Genomic DNA, 21,266 nt, shown 5'->3' on the forward strand with positions numbered 1-21,266 from the left:
CTGATTGCTTCTGAAAAGTTTCAACACAACCAGTTAAAAAGCCTATGTGATCAATTAACCACAGACTTACTTCACAAACAGATTAGTCTTAATTTGGCCATATTTGTTAGAAGTAAGGGTAAGTTTAAAGAGAAAAAAGATGTTTTAGTGAATATTAAATTCTAGTTTTATCCATGGAGGTTTGTATTTACTGGCTAAGACTCACTTTCTAGACAGCTGCTTGTGAAGTTTAGTTTTTTTTTTTTTTTTTTTTTTTTTTACTTTTATTTGCATTTATTTTCTGCGGCATTTATTCCCGGGCCATAAGTTTTTGTTTCTTCAGTTTCTTCTGGGATATCTTTTTCTTCTGTGCAACCTCCTCTTCTGGTTTAGGAACAATCTGTTCTTTTTCAGTAAGGATCATCTCAATGTGGCAGGGAGAGCTCATGTAGGGGTTGATCCGACCGTGAGCTCTGTAAGTCCTGCGCCTCATCTTGGGGGCTTTGTTCACTTGGATGTGCTCAATGACCAGAGAATCTACATCTAAGCCCTTAAGTTCAGCATTACTCTCTGCATTTTTGAGCATGTGTAGTAAAAATTCAGCACTCTTTTTGGGCCACCGACCCTGTGTCCAGCCCCACTGTTTGGCCTGTGCACACCTACCAACTCCACCATTGTAACGACGGAATGGCACACATTGCTTCTTTAAAGTGACATCCTTCAGATACTTGGTGGCTTTTCGGATATGCATACCCTTTATGGCCTGGGCAGTCTCACGAGTGTTCTTAAAGTGAACACGAAGATTTGAACCTCTTGATTTGCATGATTTTGTGGGGTTTTCTGGGTCGAGTGAATAGCGCACCATTTTTAAGGGTCAGCTCAGGCCGCTTACCGGAAAAAAGCTGAAGTTTAGTTTTTAAACGGACACTCTAAGTTTGTTTCTGAAGTTTATCAAAGTAATCTAACTTTGGATGAAGATCTGATTCACCATGACCTGCAACTGGGAGATAATGCATCCTGGAAAAGAAATCAGGTAAAAGACTCTTTGTAACCACCTTGGAGGCCATGCCAGGCCTCTCCTGGATGAACTGCAACTCCTGTTTCTGACACCTAATTACAACTCAGACAGGCGCACCCACGCCACGATGAGCTGATGGTGACATCTGAAACAGACAGATAACTCAAGATGCGGGACTAGGCCTGTATGCTGACACCTTTGACAGTTGCTCACACTTGTGCTTGTGAACCAAATGTATTTGGTCTTTGTGCTCAGTCTTAGGCAAGTTTCAAAAATAAATCAAATTGCTGTTTATGGCCAAATACCTATGTTCATTACTCCTCAATTGCCTTGGTGGATTTTTCCTCTCCAGGGCCCTAACTGGATGGCTCTTGGAAATTTTTATTTTAAAGAAAAGAAACTCTAGCACCACACAAGCTAATGTTATCACCAGCATAACTGAGACTTTCTGATCCAGCCAATTAATAATGCCTATTCTCAACCTGGCCATAAATAACTCCATTTCATTAGGTGTTATATTTTGGGTAGCTCCTAACAGGCCCCAGTGGATTTTTGCAACAAGTTTATGACATCGAGTCTCCCCAGGTTGTTTAGGGAGATATATAATTGGTTTCCCTTGGGCTCAAGGTCACCTACAGGTAATCTTGGAAACAGCCCCAGCCAATCTGTCAATCTGCGTTTAATACAGGCACACTGGGCTCAATCTGTTTTCCAAAAGTATGATCATTTGATCGCAGTATTTGTTCCTTCACTTGGAACAGAAGATATTATCCATGTAGAGGCTTTAACAAAATTCACTCAGCAAGCTTTGAATGATAGTAATCAACCCATTAGGTTCTCAGTTTGGAAATTTCCATGATGAGAAAAGCAGTCTCACAGAATTTCATGGCCCTCAATATTTTAGCTGTTTCCCAAGGGGGAATTTGGCATGCTGCTGTCCATGGGGCCGCAAACAGTCAGACATAACTGAGCGACTGAACTGAACTGAATGGGGAGTCTGTGCTGTAGCATGTACTGAATGCTGTATCTTTACACCTAATGAGGCTTCAAATGTAACTGATCTGATAACCCAAGTGAAGTGTCACATTTCTGCTCTGAACAATTCTCCTCCCAGCTTAGAGGAAGCTCTAGGAAAGTGCTTTGGTCTAGGAGGCTCTTGGCTTAAGTTTTTACTAATGATGTTGTTGATCCTACAGGCAATTTTAGTTACACTTTGTGGAACTTATAAGGTAATAGTTTCTTTTATTCTATGTGTCACTTGCTTATACTAAGATAGTATATTTATATTTTCAATCAAATGAAAATATAGATTATGCCAATAGTTCTCTATAAAATAATAGGCATACACAATGCACATGGGAGAAAAATTGGTTTAAGCCTTATTTGACAACCTAGAATTGACTGTCAGTCCTTGCCAAACATTCTGCTAGTATTACCCAACAAAAACAGTGAACTAACCTATTAGGACTTGGTATCAAGGGATATGACAGACCCAGGGCAGGAAAGCAACTACCCTAGAAAATATTTGCTCACCTACTGCTTTCTACCAAATGATTAATGATCAAAAGGGGGAAATTGTGAAATAAAATTCGTATTTTATGACAAGACAAGAAACATTTAAATATAAAAATTTTTTTCTTTACCATTTGGTTTCCGCTCTTCCCTCTACAGCACATTACACATTGACCAAACCTCCCCCATCAGCAGAAATACCTGCTCAGCCATAAACAGCAACATTTTCCTGGCATCGGTAAGACAGCTCCTTAAAAGATAGCATTGCTTCTAGACTTGTAAGGGACCATGATGATGCTTAGATAATTGGATTAAGTAAACTGTCAATAGTACGTCTCCCAGGGTTTGTTGAGTATCTGGTGTATGTGTTTGGGTCACGGTTCAACACGAGGCCAGGCAGTTGACAGTTTCCCCTTAGTCTCCATTTCTTACTTATGCAAAGCCTCAAGATCAGCCTTTCTTGTTGTTCAGTCGCTCAGTCGTGTCCGACTCCTTGCGACCCCGTGGACTGCAGCATAGCATGCTTCCTTGTCCTTCACCATCTCCTGGAGCTTGCACAAACTCATGTCCATTGAGTCAGTGATGCCATCCAACCATCTCATTCTCTGTCGTCCCCTTCTCCTCCTGTCTTCAGCCTTTCCCGGCATCAGGGTCTTTTCCAATGAGTCAGCTCCTCACCTCAGGTGACCAAAGCATTGGAACTTCGGCTTCAGCATCAGTCCTTCCAATGAGTATTCAGGGTTGATTTCCTTTAGGATTGACTGGTTTGATCTCCCTGCAGTCCCAAGGACTCTCAAGAGTGAATGTTTAGGGCCTTCTGAAGTCTCTGCCAAGTTTATGCACTGTTTAGCACAATCCTCGGCATGTGTGTTGGTTTCTGGATTCTTATGAATGTGTTGGAGCTTACGAAGCTCCTACATTCTCTAGCTTTTCCTTTGAAGCTTTCTGTTTAACCAATTTTGCTGCTCCAAACTGCTGCCACTGCCTAAGGTGTGCAGAGTTAATCAATCGCCTCTCAGTGTGTGTTTGCTTGTTTTTTGACAAACGCTTCTGGGGAAAAAGCTTTCCCAGGCTTGCAAGTGAGATTTTCTGGGGAACCAGCAGATAGTTCAAATGATGACTCTTCCCTTGGAAATAGGCTCTGAAGGCATCCCAGCCTCATTCTGCCTTGTCTGGCATCTGCCACGATTCTCCTTTTCACCATGGTTGTCAGCTATTATTTTTCAGTGCGATAGTGGAACTGGAGTTGAGATTGGATTAGAGTAAGCTGTTTTCTTGAAGAAATGCTTCCTGGGTTGCTGCAAGCCCTTGGTTGATTTCCAGAGTTCTGAAAAAGCTGACTCTGACAATGTTGCCAGCTTTCTCATCGCTTTTATGGAGAAAATAATTTTCAGAGGTGCTTGCATCTCCATTTTTGTGATGTCACTCTAAGGATATAATTCGAACTCAGGGCGTCTCCCTCGTTGACCAATCCTCTACCTATTACATCTGTGGTTCTCAAACTTTACATGCATCAGAATCACCACAAAGGCTTGCTAAAATACAGATTGCTGGACTCCACACCTGGAGTTTCCAATTCAGGTCTGAAGTTGGACCTACCTGAGAATTTGCATATTAGAGACATTAATGCTGATTCTGTTGGTATGGGGATCACACCTCAATAACTACTGCATTACATCCTATAGAAATGAAAAGTGGTGCCTTCATTTCATTGCCGTAGGGAGTGCTTCCCCCCTCTGCAATCAACAACAATACATAAAAATCATATACATATTATTTTTACATACCTGAACTGTGGTGTTCGAGAAGACTCTTGAGAGTCCCTTGGATGGCAAGGAGATCCAACCATCCATCCTAAAGGAAATCAGTCCCGAATATTCACTGGAAGGACTGATGCTGAAGCTGAAACTCCAATCCTTTGGCCACCTGATGCAAAGAACTGACTCATTGGAAAAGACCCTGATGCTGGGAAAGATTGAAGGCAGAAGTAGAAGGGGATGACAGAGGATGAGATGGTTGGATGGCATCCCTGACTGGATGGACATGAGTTTGAATAAACTCCGGGAGTTGGTGATGGACAGGGAGGCCTGGCGTGCTGCAGTCCATGGGGTCACGAAGAGTCAGACACAACTAGGCGACTGAACTGAACTGATATACCTATATCTATCTATCTATCTATCTATATATATATATATATAAAATACACTACCTAAGTGTTTAGTACTTACTACATGCTAGGTATCGAAATGGGGAAGGGGACATGGCACAACCTTTGAAAAAGTGACATAGCCCATATTTACCTGACAGGGGAGATACAATGATCACGAAGGTAGTTTTTCCAAAGTGAGGCTCATCCATTACACTCCAGATGTGCTGGCCCCTGCAATTTCCCTAAATGTGGGAAACTCAACTGCATAATTTGTGGTAGTGGGGAACTTTCCCCCAAGGGGAAAAAGAGAAAAAGGATAACGTAGCCCGAGGACACAATATAAACAGATTATAATCAAATGGGTCCAAGATGTCAGATAAGTCAATTTTGACTAGACCTTAATCCTCAATATATGCTCATTGTAACACATCAACAAGCTAAATGACAAACCCAGAGGCACCATGACAGTTCCACAGGAGCTAGTATATAGTGAGAGTGTAGCCTTTTGATTCTAGAATACATGGAGTGTTTCTCAAAGAGTAACATAGATCAATTCTGATGCCTTGGGACATGCATGCAGGATTAAAAAAAAAAAGACTCACATAGTGAGAGTGTGATTCCTATTTTGGTTCTATTTTTCTCTCCTTTGATTATATCATGATAAAAATGCCATTTCCCTGCTTGCTTTTAAAATATGTCTCTAGTGCTTGGTAACCTTCCATTTTTTATAGGCAATAGGCTTTAGGCTTAGAGACTTTAGTAGAAAAAAATGCTCTTTAATCCCCAGAATTTAAAAACTTTGCTTTATGTTCACTTCTCCTTCAGCCGCTTTCAACTTGGGAGAGGTGATACAGGCTTTCAATTTATAGTAATTTACGAAGTCTTCCTCTTAAAGAAACTGAAGGAAAAACACATTTAAAGAAAATAAACACTACTGTGAATGTATACACAGATACTATATGAAAGGGATTAAAATTTGGAAAACCCTGCCCCAACAAACAGGTTAGTGTATCCAATTGGATCAGTATACAACATCCTAAAAGGAGACAAGGGAAATGTGACTAAAGTATCAGTTCTCCTTCAAAGAGGAAGAGACTTGGATGGAGAAAGAGCAACACGTGTGAAGCAGAGAAATATCAAGCAGGAAATGGTTTCTTGGTAAGAAATGTACTATATCAGTGGGCTGAGAGTTTTGTTCCACAAACTGCCTAGCCAATTCTCATAGTCCAACTTTTATACTAAATTTGGGATAATTTTGTTTTCATCAACAGCAAAAAAATTAGTCTGGGTTCACTGGCAGGAGATTTTGCAGTTGCCAGGGACAGCACAAAAAGTGGGGCTCTTAACTCTTGGCGCAGGTGATAAGATAAATGTGTCCTTGGCATTGGGCATGTGTGTGGTGGGGGTGAAGAGGCTTGCAGTAAGATGGGAGGAGGGCTGGACTGTAATCACAGAAGCAGACAGGTTCGGCATGAAAAGAGGACACGTGCAGGACGAAGAAACAATTCAGCATCACGGACACGACTGACTAAACTGTTACCCATATTTGAATTAATTAAGGTGTCCAAGGGCTACAGCTGTTGTATTTATCTTGGTTGCAAGTGATGGGAGCTGATACTTACCGGCTTGACAACCCATCCGCCCCAAGGTGCAAACTGGAAGCCTCTGGTCAGGCCGTGGCTATACAGAGGAAACGCAAGCACCTCCATATGACCCGCCCCTCCCCCAGGAGAATCAGAAATGAGGGGACAGAGGACTGCCTGCGGGACTGCGGGGTGGGAGGGGAGAAGGTGGGCAGGGAGGGACAGCTGCCCTTCCTCCTCCTGCTATCTTCTCTCGGCCTACCCATGACCCCGGGAGACCTTAATCTTGTTAGGTCTACAGTCAAATTAGGATTGATTTTGCAAACTGTGGTGTTCGAGAAGACTCTTGAGAGTCCCTTGGACTGCAAGGAGATCCAACCAGTCCATCTTAAACGACATTAGTCCTGAATATTCGTTGGAAGGACTGATGCTGAAGCTGAAACTCCAGTACTTTGGCCACCTGACGCGAACAACCGACTCATTGGAAAAGACCCTGATGCTGGGACAGATTGAAGGCGGGAGGAGAAGGGGACGAGAGAGGATGAGATGGTTGGATGGCATCACCGACTAGCAAGCTCAAGGGGGTTGGTGATGGACAGGGAGGCCTGGCGTGCTGCAGTCCATGGGGTCGCAAAGAGTCGGACACGACTGAGCGACTGGACTGACTGAGGATTGATTTTGACACCTCCATCTCGCGGGCTGCGCCTTCATTTCTGAAAGCCTAACTGCGCCAGTCCTTCTCCAGTTCTCCGCACGGCCTCCGTTCCCCTGAGTCCCCGCCCTTGCCTCCCCGCTCAACCCATTGAAGGCCTTGCGGTCCCTGCCCGGCACGGCGCCCCGCCCCCTCAAACGTCGCAGTGCTGCAGGGAAAGGGGGCGGGGCCGGGCGGGGGTGGGGTTTGTCCTTCCGCTCTAGGGCCAATCGGCGAGGTTCCCCCTTGCCGAGACCTGGGAGCGGGGCGCATAGACAGGACGAGTGTTTTCCCCTGCTCCGCCACGTCCCAACTACTGACGCGCGCCCACTCCTCAGGTTCCGATTGGGCATGCGGCTTACCCCCCGCAGCGGCCTCTTAAGCCTATTGGTGGAGTCCGCTTTGGGGGCGGGGCTTGCTCGCCCCCCGCCCTCGCCTGCGCCGCGGCGCAAGGGGCGGGGCGCGCCGCCGCCGCCCGTGTTTCCGCCGCCGCCGGCTGCTGCGCGTTGGGCGGGGGAGGAGTCGGAGGCGGAGAAGAAGGCGGCGGCGGCGGGTGGAGGACCGGCTCCCGTCCTCGCTCCGGAGCCGCTTCTCAGCTCGGTGAGGGGATTGCTTTCCTTTTCTTTAAATGAGGCTGGTCCCGGTGTCGGGTCACTTTGTCGGCGAGGGTCACGGCGGGGAAGCTGCCGCCTCCGCCGCCGGCGTCTCTCCGTCCCGGCCTTCGAGCGGGGCCCGTCCGCGGCCCGCCGCGCCGGCCATGGTGGGTGGGGTCGCTGACTGGGAGAGGCAGTCTTCGCCGCCTGGGCCCGCTCCTCCAGCGCCGGCCGCGGGGCCTCCGCAGGCCGCTCCTCCTCGCTGCCCTTGGCGGCTGGGCCCGCGAGCGCTGCCTTTCTCCGTCAGCGCGGCTGTGTGAGGAGACCGTCTCCCCCGGCGCGCTCACCGCGCCCCCGTCACCCCGTGTAGAGACCCCCGCGCACCCCGCCCAGTCACCCCGTGTGGAGACCCCCGCGCACCCCGCTCAGTCACCCCGTGTGGAGACCCCCGCGCACCCCACTCGGTCACCCCGTGTGGAGACCCCCGCTCACCCCCATTCAGTCACCGGGTGTGGAGACCCCTGTCACCCCCGCTCACACCACTCAGTCATCCCGTGTGGAGACCCCCGCTCACACCGCATGTGAATACTCCCCTCCTCCCGGTCACCCGGTGTGGAGACCCCGCGCACCCCCGTTCAGTCACCCTGTGTGGAGACCCCGCGCACCCCCGGTCAGGCACCCGGTTAGAGCCGAGCCGTCGGACGCCGCGAGCCTGCGGCAGCTCCGCGCCCCCGAAAGCCGCCCATGGCCGTCGCCCCCCTGCCCCGCGGTCGTCCCCGAGACTTGGGCGCGCAGATCCCCGCCAAGGCCGCGGCCATCACGCGCCCGAATAGCAGCCCGGCGCCCCCGTCAGCGCGGCGGGTCAGGGCAGACCCCGACCCCGGCCTGGCTCGGCGTTGACGGCTCGTCAGTGGCTCTGCGCGCGTCCAGGCGCTGAGCGCCGCTCGGACCGAGCCGAACAGGAGAGGGGCAGCCTTCCTCACTGAGAGGAAGAGCTGTTGAGAAGACTTCTCTCTCCAGGCTTTTTTTTTCCTCTCTTTTTTTTTTTTTTTTTTGACAGACGCATAGGCACTGCGTTGAGTCGGCTGCTTCCGGGAAAGTTGTTTTTTTTAAATACCTAATACATTATTTTTTATCATGACCTGTTTGGTAAGTTAAATGTCTTTACATTGGCAGCCCCTTTTGGTGAAGACTATAGATCATTTGCCGAGTATGTAAATAAACACGAAGATAAACATTTAAGAGATTTTTAACGAACGTTTGGACTTTTTTTCCCCATGTCTTCTGGAATTTATTATTTTTATATGAAATAATTTTGATTTTTAAAATTCAGTTACAGACATGCAAACTAGATGTAAAATTTCAGCAATACAGAAAATGAACCATTAACTGCAATGTGAACATTCTTTTTTATCCCCCAGTCTCGTTCCAGTGTCTAGCGTTAACAGTACTGTACGTCTTCCTAATGTACACTTTTAAACACATATGCATACATGTAAAGTTGGGAGAGTTTGGTGGGAATATACTAAATACGTTGATATATCACTTGTTTTTTTTGCCAAGTTATGTATCTTGGCCATCTTCCCTTGTAAATTATAAGTCCCCTTGATACTTTTTAAAAGTTAAATGATACTTAAATAATTTCAATGGGCTGTAATTTACTTAACCGTTCCTTTCCTTACTGAAAGACATTTAAGTTAGTTTCTTTTTCTTACCACAAATAATACTTTATTTGAAGCCAAGTTTTACAGTTACTTGTTTTTAATAATATCCTTTACATTTTTTTTTAATTTTAAGATTTCAAACAGCATGGAAAGGCTGTAAGGTAAAAAGTGCACCTCCCACTTCCCCTTCTAGTTCTACCTTCATGATAAGAGTCAGCTGTTCAGTGAACTTCCTGTTTATGTGATTATTTCTGGAGCATGGATTCCTAGAAATTGAATTGCTAGATTAAAAACAGTATGCATTTAAATTTTGATAACAGTTTCTCCCTCCTTATTACTCTTTTCAAAGTTAATCTTATGCATTCTACAAATGAACTTTAGACTCAACTTGCAAATTAGATAAAAGATCCTTTAGGTGTTTTGAGTAAGATCATACAGAAATTTTAGATTAATATGGAGCAAATTTACCTTTGTGATACTGAATCTTTCCCCTCTGATAGATATGTATGTATAGCATGCCTCTTAATTCACATCTTGCTTAAGGAAAGTTTTATAGTTTTATTCCATAAAACTCTATGGTATTCCATGTTGGTAGCTCTGGTGGATAGAAACTTTCAGTAACATTGGTCCCCACCCCCCCACCCTCCCAGTTATACCAAAACTTTTGAATTTTTTTCTGCTTATCATGTATCTAACCACTTTACTGAGTTGATTATCTGAAAATATTCACAGTTTTGTGGCTTTTAAATTTTATAATTTGTGTTTTCCTCATTACATTAGGACTTACCTGGTGGCTCAGCTGGTAAAGAATCTGCCTGCAATGCAGGAGAACTGGGTTCGTTCCAAGGGTTCGGACAATATCCTGGAGAAGGGACTGGCAACCCACTCCAGTATTCTTGCCTGGAGAATCCCCAAGGACAGGGGAGCCTCGTGGGCTGCAGTCCTTGGGGTCACAGAGAGTCTGACTGGACTGAACAACTAATACTTTCACTTTTTTTAATCATTACTTTGGCTAGTATATATTTTTACATAATGTTAAATAATAGCAGTGATAGTTCACAACTTGGTGGTGTTTTAGACCTTAAGGGGATTGTTTCTGATGTTTTAGCATCAATTATGATGTTTACTAGAAGGCAATGGCAACCCACTCCAATCCTCTTGCCTGGAAAATCCCATGGACGGAGGAGCCTGGTAGGCTGCAGTCCATGGGGTCGCTAAGAGTCGGACACGACTGAGCGACTTCACTTTCACTTTTCACTTAAATGCATTGGAGAAGGAAATGGCAACCCACTCCAGTGTTCTTGCCTGGAGAATCCCAGGAACAGGGGAGCCTGGTGGGCTGCCGTCTATGGGGTTGCACAGAGTCGGACACGACTGAAGTGACTTAGCAGCAGCATCAGCATGATGTTTACTGAAGCTTTCTGATAAATGGAGAGTATAATAGGTTAAAATATTTTCTTGTATTCTTAACTTTTCAAGTGATTTTATTGTTTTTAATTTCTGGTGACATTCTAAAAAATCATAAATGGGTATTGAATTTTGTTCATGTTTTTGATACCTTTTGAGTATTTGTATAGGGGCATCACCAGTATTCCCTGGTTAATATTTTCCCAAAAGAGCTGTTTACAGAATCAATTTTATTGAGGATAATTTACTTACAATAAAATACATAGATTTAAAATGTACGGCTCGGTGTGTTTTGACAGATGTATACAGTCATGTCACCACTGCCACAATCAAGAGTAGATTTTCATTACTACAGTCAAGATACTGAATATTTCTCTCATACCCCAAAGTTCCCTTCTGCCCTTTTTCAGTAAGTCACTTTTTTACCCTCGGCTCTAGGAAACAGTTTGTTCTCTTTTTCTCACTATAGATGGGTTTCATTTGTTCTAGAATTTTATATAAATAAATTATGTAATTGTATTTTTCTGTGTCCATGTTTTCTTCTTTCACTATGTTGTTTTTGAGGATAATCCATGTGTTTATATGTTTAGCTGGTTCATGGCTTTTGTTGCTGAGTAATAGTTTATGGTGTATTGATTTACCACAATAATTGACCATTTCACCTATGTATGGGTATTTGGACTGTCTCCAGTTTGGGATTCTTATTAATAAAGCTCTACAAACATTCATTCATGAATGTGTGAACATATATTTTCATTTCTCTTGGTTAAATACTTACAAATGGATTTGTTGGGTTGTATTGTAAATGAACGTTTAATTATAAGAACCTGTCAAACTGTTTCCCGTTTTACAGTTCCAGTTGCTCTATGTTCTCATCAAACTTGGTTAATTTTAGCCCTTCTAGTGGATATGTAGTAGTATGACACTGTATTTTAAATTTGTATTTATCTGATGTCTAATGATGCTGAGAATTTATCATTTATTTTGGATCATTTGTTTGTCTTCCTTTGTAAAGTATGTGTTCAGGTCTTTTGCCATTTTTAAACATTGAATTGCTTGTCTATTGAGTTAGAGGAATTCTTTATACAGTTTTCTGTAGAAGTCCTTTGACTTTGACCCGTACAGATGCATACACACTCAGTGCAGTCTGAAGCTTACCTTTTCATTGTCCCAGAGGAGCTTTTAATTTTGATTAAATTCACTTCATCAATTTTTCCTTTTATAATTTGTGTTTCTGTGTTCTGAGTTTGCTCAGTACAAAGTCAGGCATATTTCCTCTTACATTTCTTCTACAAATGTTATTGTTTTTATGTCAAGGGGTATCAGTCTGTTTTGAGTTATTTTTGTATATGATGTGAAATAAGGATCAAGTTTATTTTCCTGGTTCTAGCACGACTGAAGTGACTTAGCAGCAGCAGCAGCAGCACCACCACCACCACTTAGTCAAAAGTCAGTTTGACCATGTATGTGAGTGTGTTTCTGAACTATCCCCTTGATCTCTGTTATCTTTCATTTCGCCAGTGCCACTTTGTCATTCATGATTATCGTTGCTTTATAATAAGTTTTAAAATCAGATAATGTAAGTTCTTCAACTTTATTTTCCAAAATCATTCTGGATATTCTAGTTCCCTTTGCTTTTTCATAAAAATTTTTGGAAGTAACTTGTTGGTTTCTACAAAAAATACTGAGGGGATATTAATTTAGATTACATTGAGTACATTGATCAATATTAAGAATTGACATCTTAATATTGAATAATCATGTAAGCACATGAGATATCTCTATTTGGTTTTAATCAAAGGTCTTCATTTTCCTTCATTAATATTTTATAATTGCAAGATACATAAGTTGTTGCTTTTGTCAGGTTTATATCCAGGTATTTCATCACTTCTGATAATACTGTAAATGATAATTTTCCAAAGTTTCCATGTCCAGTTGTTCACTGACAGTATGTAGAAATACAGTTGATTTTGTATTCTGACCTTGACCTCACAACCTTGCTAAACTCACCTGTTCTAATAACCTTTTTTTCCTTTGTAAATTCTTTTGGATTTTCTCATGTAGAAAGTTAACATCAATTGTGAATATAGAGCATTTTTGTTTGTTTTCAATTTGTATGTAACCACCTCCCCTGTACCTTTTTTTCCCCCTTATTGCACTGACTAGGACCTCCAGTATGATGTTGAATAGGAGTGGTAAGAACAGATGTCTTATTCATAATCCTAGGGAAAAAAATCTTACAGTTAAGTCTGCTAGGACTTTTGATCAAGTTTTATTATATACTACATATTATTATAGTTAAGTAAAATAATCCTTTAATCAAGTTAAGGATGTCCCCGTTCTGTTTTTAGATGAGAATTTTTTAATCATGATTGGACATTGAGTGTGCTCAAATGTTTTAACTGTTAACTTATTGAGATGATCTTATGATTTATCTTCCTTGGTGTGTTAATAAGATGAATTACATTGATTTATTTTCAAATGTTGAGTCAGCCTTGCATTATCTAGATATGCCTCACTTGGTTATGATGTATTATCATTTTCATAAGTTAGAAGATTAGATTTGCTAATATTTTGTTGAGTATTTTTTGTATCTATGTCCATGAAAGATATCTTTTTGTGTAATATTTTTGTATCAGGATAATGCTGGTCTCATAGACTAAAGTGTTTCTTCCTCTGTATTTCCTGAAAAATTCTGGATAGGATTACTATTTCTTTCATAAATGTTTATCAGAGTTTGCAAGGTAACTTTTCTGGGCCTAGGTTCCTTTGTTGAAAACGGATGGATTTAATTACTTTAATAGGTATAGGATGGTAAGGATAACCTAATTTTGTCTTAAAAACTTTCAGGTTTTGATATGTGAGTCAACTAATATATGAGTTTTAGTAGTTTGTGAATTTCAGAGAATTTGTCTCTTTATTAAATTGCCATGAAGTTGTTTCTTATTGTCCCTTTAATCACTATGGCATCCATAGTGATGCTTTTTCTTTCATTAGATGTTGTCAATGTGACCTCTCTTTTGTCTTTATTAGTTCATTTCCAGGTTTATCAATTGTGTTAACTTTTCCAAAGATCCAGCTTTTTATTTTATTATTTTTAAAAAAGTTTTGAGTTATACTGATTTTAACTCTTTACTGTTTCTTCTTATGTGCTTTGGATTTAAATCCACTCAGTTTTTTCAGGTGTAAGCTTAAAAGGCTGTTGATTTGAGACCTTTCTTCTTTTCCTTCTAAGAACTACATAAGATGGTCTCACAAATTTTAATGTTGATATTGTCTGAGTTCTTTTGTGACTTTCACATTGACCCATGGATTATTTAGATGTATATTGTTTAATTCCCAATTATTTGGTGATTTTTGCCTCTCTTTCTATAATTGATTTCTATGCTTAATTTTATTATAGATGGAAAGCATACTTTGTATAATTTTGTTTGACTTCTTTGAAGTTTTATGAATCAGAATATGGTCAGTCTTGGTAAATGTCTGTGTGCAGTTCAAAATAATGTATGTCATGCTGCTTTGGGGCAGGATATTCTATAAAGTCTGCATTCCATTTTAAATAGTAAATTAATCATTTGTATTAAATATTCTGTAGTTGTTAGGTCAAGTTGACTTGTGATGCTTGTTAGGTTTTCTGTTTCCTTACTGAGGTTTTGTCTACTTGTTTTGTTGGTCATTGCAAAAAGAGTTGAAGTCTCCAAGTGTAATTGTGGGCTTGTCTATTTCTGCTTCATCTTCCAACTGTTTTTACTTCATGTATTTTGAATCTCTGTTGTTAGATACATACTTGTTTAGGAGTGTTATGTCTTCTAGGTGAATTGACCCCTTTATCATGATGTAGTATCCTTCTTTATCTCTGGTAATATTTCTTCTGCAGACTACTTTTCTGATATTGATAGTGCTACTCCATCTTTCTTTTGATTAGTGATTGCATGATTAAAAAACTTCTAAAGGCATTTATTTAAAAAGACACTTCGAAGACACGCATAATATGAAGATAAAAAGACTGAGTAAGTATTGTTTGCAAGTACTCACCAAAAGAAAACTGATATGCCTGTATGAGTTGTAATATTGTTCAAAATAGACATAAAGGAAGAAATATTGCAAGAAATAAACAGGAAAATATCGTAATAAGTAGGTCAATTCATCAAGACACCATAATAATCCTAAGCGTGCATTTACCTGATAACATAGCCTCTGAATATAGAAGTTAATATAATTAGTAAAGATAGGTATACATTCATAACTGGAGATTTTAAATATACATTTGGTTTAAGTGATAGAACAAATATATGAAAATATCAGTAAGGAAATAGGAAATTTGGATGACATGATTAATCAACATGATATAATTGACATTAATAGAACATTTTCTCTAACAACTGAAGGCTATGCTTTTCTTTTCAAGCACATACGGGACATTTGTCAAAATATTGTGGACCTTAAAAAGTATCGTCAGATTTCACAGGATGGAAATTATACAGTACATGTTCTTTGAACCCTGTGGAATTAACTACAATTCAGTCTTGCCTGGGAAATCCCTTAGACAGGAGCCTGGCAGGCTACAGTCCATGGGGTCGAAAAAGAGTTGGACAAGACTTAGTGATTAAATGCTTTAAAGATGCACATGATACAAAAGTAAAAAGCGACTGAACAACAACAGCAACATAAAAATAAGTAGCTAGACCCATGGGGTTGCACAGAGTTGGGCACAACTGAAGTGACTTAGCATACATGGATGCATTGAAGAAGGAAGTGGCAACCCACTGCAGTATTCTTGCCTGGAGAATCCCAGGGACAGAAGCGCCTGGTGGGCTGCCATCTATAGGGTCGCAGAGAGTTGGATACGACTGAAGCAACTTAGCAGTAGCAGCAGTAGGCTCCACATGTTTGAAAATTAACTAAGACATTTCTACATAGTCCATGAATCAAAATGAAGTCATGATGAATATTAGAAAACATTTTTATCTGAAAAATAACAAAAAGATTACATCCGAGCTTGTTGAGTGCAGCTGAAGCAGTGCTCTGAGAGTACTCTACTCTTCATTCAGGCATACTTCAGTTTTTATTGTGCTCTGCTTCGTTGCATTTCATGGATACTGTGTTTCTTTACAGATTGAAGAGTTTATTAGTGCCACTTGTCCAGTAGCATTTTCTCACTGATACAGTTAGCATATCCTCATCAATTTAGGAATAGAAGAAAACAGTGTTAATTTTCTGTATAGTATCACAACAACAACAAAATGCTACAGCTGATAAAATTACTCAGTGAAAAACCTTGTTTCATGTCACATATCTTTTTCTCTATGTAACTACATTAGAATCCTAACCAGTTAGATTAGAAACCAGTCAGGTTAGAAAAGGTTAATTTTAAAAAACGGAAAAAAATTTTTACAGTGTTTGCCAGTAAAGTTTTTCACATATTCACAGAATATGTGAATTTAACAAGATACAAGGATACAAGGACAGCTTGCAAAAATGTAAGTTATGTACTAGCAACCAAAAAGTATAAAATAAAATTAGAAAAGTACTTTTAGAAAATCATCAAAATATGTAAGATACCTAAGAATAAATCTAATAAAAACTTTGGCAAAACTTCTACACTGAAAATTATAAAACAGTGCTAGGAGACATTTTAAAATACCTAAGTATGTGGAGAAATATTTCATCTTTATATAGTAGGAACTCACTATTGTTAATATGTCAGTTTCCTCGAAGTTGAGCTATAGGTTCAATACGATTTCAGTTAAAATCCCAGAATTTAAAAATTATGATGAAATGGATTGCAAAATTTATATCAAAATTAAATGTCTCAAGACTTGCTATAAATTTACAGTAATTAAAATAGTATTATATTAGAACAAGATGAACAAAAAGACCAGTGGAAGAATATGAGTGTCTAGAAATGGAACCTTCACATATGTAGTTTCTTGGATTATGACAAAAGCTCCACTAAAGTTAAGAAACATGTTTAATAAATTGTGTTAGGTAAATTGGATATTGAATATTTGGGAAAAAAAGAACCTTGATTTCTACCTGATACTGTATTCATTTGAGTTGGATCTGTATATGCTAAAATTATCAAGGTTCTAGAAGCAAACCCAGAATGTCTTGATCATCTTGGATTAGACAAAAATTTCTTAAATAAAACAGTCGGTAAATTAGACTAAGTTATGAATTTCTATTCATGAAGATATCATTAAAGAGAAAAGGCAAGCCACAGACTACAAGAATATACTCACATTAAGTAAATCTGGTGAGAGACTTGTATCCAGAAAGTATAACTCTTAAAAATCAAAAAGAAAAAGGCAAGCAACACACTTTTTAAAGTCTGCAAGAAAGCAGGCAGGTTCTTCACAGAAGATATCCAAAAGGTCAATGTGTGTAGGTAAAGGTACTCTACATTATTACTCATCAGGGAAATGTCACAATGAGGCACCATCCCATCACACCCCTACCAAATGGCTGAAATTAGAGACTGACAATATCAAGTGTTGCCAAGGATATGAATCAATATCAAGTGTTGCCAAGGATATGAAACAACACTCTTATATATTGCTGGTGGGAATGTAAGTTGTTTCAGCCGCTTTACAAAGCTGTCAGGATCTGTTACAGCCAAACATAGCTCTATACTGTGACCCAGTAATTCCAGGTCATGTATACTCAAGAAAAGTTTAAAAAAAAAAAGCCCGTACAAAGATGTTTATAACAACATGAATGAATCTCAGAAACATTGTGTCAAACAAAAGTAAATAGACGCAGAAGAGTTTATGATGCATGATTCTACTTCTATGAAGTTTAAAATCTGAAAAACTTAACTGGGGTAATAGAAGTCAGGAGAGTGGTTGCCTTTGGGTTGAGAGGAGTCAGTGTCTTGGGAGGGATGAGAGAAAACCCTCTGAAGTGATGGTAAATAATTTTGATCTAGGTGAGTAGTTAGAGATACATATATATATTTATATATATATATATATGTAAAAATTCTTTGGATTGTAATGTATCCTTAAGAGTTTTGTATGTGAACACTTCTTCAATAAATGATTGCAAAGAAAGGGGAAATAATTTAAAAGTTTTTATCATGGAAATTTCCAAACATGTCTATAGAGTACAAGGAACCCCCATGTACATACAATCTTGCTTCAACATTTTGCCTTGCTAGTTTTTTGTGTCTCTTCAACCTTCAGTCATGTTTCTTTCTTTTTTTTTGATAGTGCACACATCTCATTATCTATCACAGATACATTATTCTGAGCATATTTTGTGATTTTTAGCATCAAATGACATTTGTTACCTTTTGGTATGCATAACATTGAGTTTTTTATTTTCCTTGTTTCCTGTACCCTGGTTTTTTGTTTTTCTGGCTTATTGACATGAAAATAAATCTCTACAGCTTTTTTTTTTTTTAATTGAAGTGTAGTTGATTTACAGTGTTAAGTTCTTTCCAGCTTTTCTGCTTAAAGCTGATTAATTTGCGTATCTCAAAAGAGGGTAGGTTGAGCAGCATTCTTGTTATTTGTGACACATGAATCAGGGATCTTCCTATCTAAGTGAGAGGTAAATTTGAGGAATGTTCTTCATCTTTTTTTTTTTAATGAATTGATATTTTATTCTTTGATCTCACTTTTCTTTGACTCTAACCTTTTCCTTATACTTAAGGTAAACCACAAAAATTATTTATTGTTCTAGTGTGTTGAGAGTTATATTTCACTTCTTTCCTCAAAGATTGCTATTGATAGTCTTAAAAAAATTTTTTTTACAAGACTTTTCTGTAACAGAATGAGAAGTTTATAAAAACTTGGTGAGATACAGGCTTTACCAGAACAGAATTTGAAAATACAGTTTTTTGTCTATAAAATTTTTAGATTGTTTCTGATTATGTATGTTTTATGTTTGAGTTACATTTTGTAATGTAATTTTCACTGTATCAGTGCTGAGTTTATTGTTCCTTTTTTATAATACTTTGCAAAAATATCTTCAGAGAAGAGTAGTAGTTAAGAGAAAAATAGTAGATAATCAAGGCTAGCCTTCTATCAGGTTATCTCTTGTTACTAAGGATAGCAAAGTCATTTCATCTCAGAAGTTTTAACAGCTGTCCTTAAAATTTCTCTCTGATTTAGGTATTATCATTTCTAAAGTTATTCATTTGCAGAATTTGCTAGTCATACCTTGGAAGTTTTTATGTGGTGGTGGTGGTCATTCGCTTAGTCATGCCCGACTTGCGAGCCCATGGACTGTAGCACGCCAAGCTTCCCTGTCCTTCACTATCTCCCTGAGTTTGCTCAAACTCATGTCCATCAAGTCAAACTCCTATCCATTTCATCCTGTCATCCCTTCTCCTCTTACCCTCAGTCTTTCCCAGCATCAGGGTCTTTCCCAGTGAGTCAGCTTTTCTCATCAGGTGAGCAAAGTATTGGAGCTTCAACTTCAGCACCATTCCTTCCAATGAATATTCAGGGTTGATTTCATTTAGAATTGACTGATTTGATCTCCCTGCTGTCCAAGGGACTCTCAAGAGTCTTTTCCAGCACCACAGTTCGAAAGTGTAAATTATTTGGTGCTCAGCCTTCTTTATGATCCAAGTCTCACATCCATACATGACTACTAGAAAAACCATAGCTTTAACTATACAGACCTTTGTCAGCAAAGTGATGTCTCTGCTTTTTAATACACTGTCTAGGTTTGTTATAACTTCTCTTCCAAAGAGCAAGTGTCTTTTAATTTGGTGGCTGCAGTCACCATCTGCAGTGACCCTGGAGCTCAAGAAAAATGAAATCCAACACTGTTTCTACATTTTCCCCATCTATTTGCTGTGAAGTGATGGGACTGGATGCCGAGATCTTAGTTTTCTGAGTGTTAAGTTTTAAGCCAGTTTTTTCACCTTTATCAAGAGGCTCTTTAGTTCCTCTCTGCTTTCTGCCATAAGGGTGGTGTCATCTGCATATCTGAGTTTATTGACATTTCTTCCCACAATCTTGATTCCAGCTTGTGCTTCATCTAGCCAGGCATTTCACACGATGTACTCTGCAAATAAGCTAAATGAGCAGGGTGACAATATACAGCCTTGATATACTACTTGGTGAATTTTGAACCAGTTCATTGTTCTTGTTCAGTTCTGACTGTTGCTCCTTGTCCTGTATACAGCTTTCTCAGGAGGCAGGTAATGTGGTCTGGTATTCCCATCTCATTAAGCATTTTCCACAATTTGTTGTGATCCACACAGTTAAAGGCTTTAGCATAGTCAACGAAGCAGAAGCACTTTAAGTCTGTGGTTGGTTGCTTGATTTACTGCAGTTAGTTTTAGTAATAAGACCAGTTGCTTACAGTGATATATGGAGGTTATATCACCTTAGTCCTTACTTACTATGCGTATACTAGTTAGATGTACTGAATATTTTGCAGTTGTAAATACGTATAAGCAATCATTTGTGTTTGTTGAAGGAAAACATGAAAAATATAGAGATACACTAAAAATAATATATAAGTGTCAGACATAATTATAAGCTTAAGTTGCTAATAGTAAATTCTTTATTAATCTCTTGGGATATTTACTTTGCCTTAGCAGCTGAAAAAGGAAGGATGAGATAATGTTAGGAAGCTAGGTTTAAATTTAATTGGTTCCAGCATATATGAAACTGCTTTCTGGTGGCATTTGTCAGAGTTTGTTATAAACGTATTTTGTCATGAAGTTTTTATTTTTGAATTCATAGCTTAAGTGTGGTAATAAGTACAAAGCTTTGTGTGACTAAAGTATTTTACTTAAAGGAAATATGGGCTAGATAATTATAAAAGTTTGTTTTAGGAGAAATTTTAAGAACCATTTCTAGGGCACTTTGATATATGTAAAACTAAATATGGGAGAAGACAAAATAAATATTCCAGTGAGCTTGGAAGACTAATTAAGACTCCCCCCCACTCCCTTAAAATAGTTGGATCAAGCTGTATTTGTTTCTGAACTATTGTTTTGTTCTTTTTTTTTTTTTTTTTAATGTTATCTAAGCTTTGGGTGTTCAACATTGTGATTGAACATTTATGTTCATTACAAAGTGATCATCACCAGAAGTCTGGTAACCATTCATCATCATTTACTTGACCACTTTCACCCCTTGTGCCCACCCCCTTAATTAACTCTTCTGTTTCTAAAAGGACACTTTAAAAGTAGATTATTTCTAGGCAGTCTAATGAGTGGGCTTCCCCAGTGGCTCAGACCGTAAAGAATCTGCCTGTAATGAGGGAGACCTGGATTCGATCCCTAGATTGGGAAGATCTCCTGGAGGAGGGCGTGGCAACCCACTCCAGTATTGTCTGGAGAATCCCATGGACAGAGGAGCCTGGTGGGCTTCGGTGCTTGGGGTCGCAGAGAGTCATTTCTCAAAGTGATCATGACCAAAAGTCTAGTTACCATTCATTACCATATACTTGACCCCTTTCATCCATTTTGCCTACCCCCTTAATTAACTCTTTTGTTTCTAAAAGAATACTTTTAAAGTAGATTATTTCTAGGCAGTCTATTGAAAGGAGAAAATATTTGCAAATCATGTATTTGATAAGGGTTTAATACCCAAAATGTATAAATAATTCATGCAACTCAAAAGCAAAAAATAAGGAGACATTTTTCCAAAGAAGACATTCAGATGGATGTCAGACACATGGAAAAATGCAGAGTGTACATG

The 21,266-nt window shown here is 39.6% G+C and overlaps 3 protein-coding genes and 1 pseudogene across 3 annotated transcripts in view; 3 read left to right on the forward strand and 1 right to left on the reverse strand.

Moving 5' to 3' along the window:
* Window positions 1–289: 289 nt before the first annotated feature.
* Window positions 290–874, reverse strand: LOC122439470 (60S ribosomal protein L17). Its single transcript, XM_043464500.1, has one exon. The coding sequence runs from the start codon at window positions 842–844 to the stop codon at window positions 290–292; it is 555 nt and encodes a 184-aa protein (XP_043320435.1). The 5' UTR covers window positions 845–874.
* A 3,927-nt stretch (window positions 875–4,801) lies between these two features.
* LOC122441164 lies at window positions 4,802–4,953 on the forward strand (annotated as a pseudogene).
* Window positions 4,954–6,262: 1,309 nt separating this feature from the next.
* On the forward strand, window positions 6,263–8,462 carry LOC122439415 (leucine-rich repeat extensin-like protein 3). The gene is made up of 4 exons (XM_043464460.1): window positions 6,263–6,448; window positions 7,050–7,532; window positions 7,600–7,839; window positions 7,896–8,462. The coding sequence occupies exons 1-4, from the start codon at window positions 6,263–6,265 to the stop codon at window positions 8,460–8,462; spliced, it is 1,476 nt and encodes a 491-aa protein (XP_043320395.1).
* Window positions 7,402–21,266, forward strand: part of PJA2 (praja ring finger ubiquitin ligase 2) — a 70,766-nt gene continuing 56,901 nt past the window's right edge. The window contains exon 1 of the mRNA XM_043464501.1: window positions 7,402–7,532. The gene's annotated coding sequence lies outside the window, so the exon portion shown is untranslated. The remainder of the gene's footprint in view (window positions 7,533–21,266) is intronic.

This window comes from Cervus canadensis, chromosome 4 (assembly GCF_019320065.1).
Source record: "Cervus canadensis isolate Bull #8, Minnesota chromosome 4, ASM1932006v1, whole genome shotgun sequence".
NCBI classification, from domain to species: domain Eukaryota; kingdom Metazoa; phylum Chordata; class Mammalia; order Artiodactyla; family Cervidae; genus Cervus; species Cervus canadensis.

Coding starts and splice junctions, on each gene's coding strand:
- LOC122439470 (XM_043464500.1), bottom strand. CDS start 844: ATGGTGCGCTATTCACTCGACCCAGAAAACCCCACAAAATCATGCAAA.
- LOC122439415 (XM_043464460.1), top strand. CDS start 6,263: ATGGGAGCTGATACTTACCGGCTTGACAACCCATCCGCCCCAAGGTGC. Junction 7,533..7,599: donor CGGAGCCGCTTCTCAGCTCG/GTGAGGGGATTG, acceptor TTTGTCGGCGAG/GGTCACGGCGGGGAAGCTGC. Junction 7,840..7,895: donor CTTTCTCCGTCAGCGCGGCT/GTGTGAGGAGAC, acceptor CACCCCGTGTAG/AGACCCCCGCGCACCCCGCC.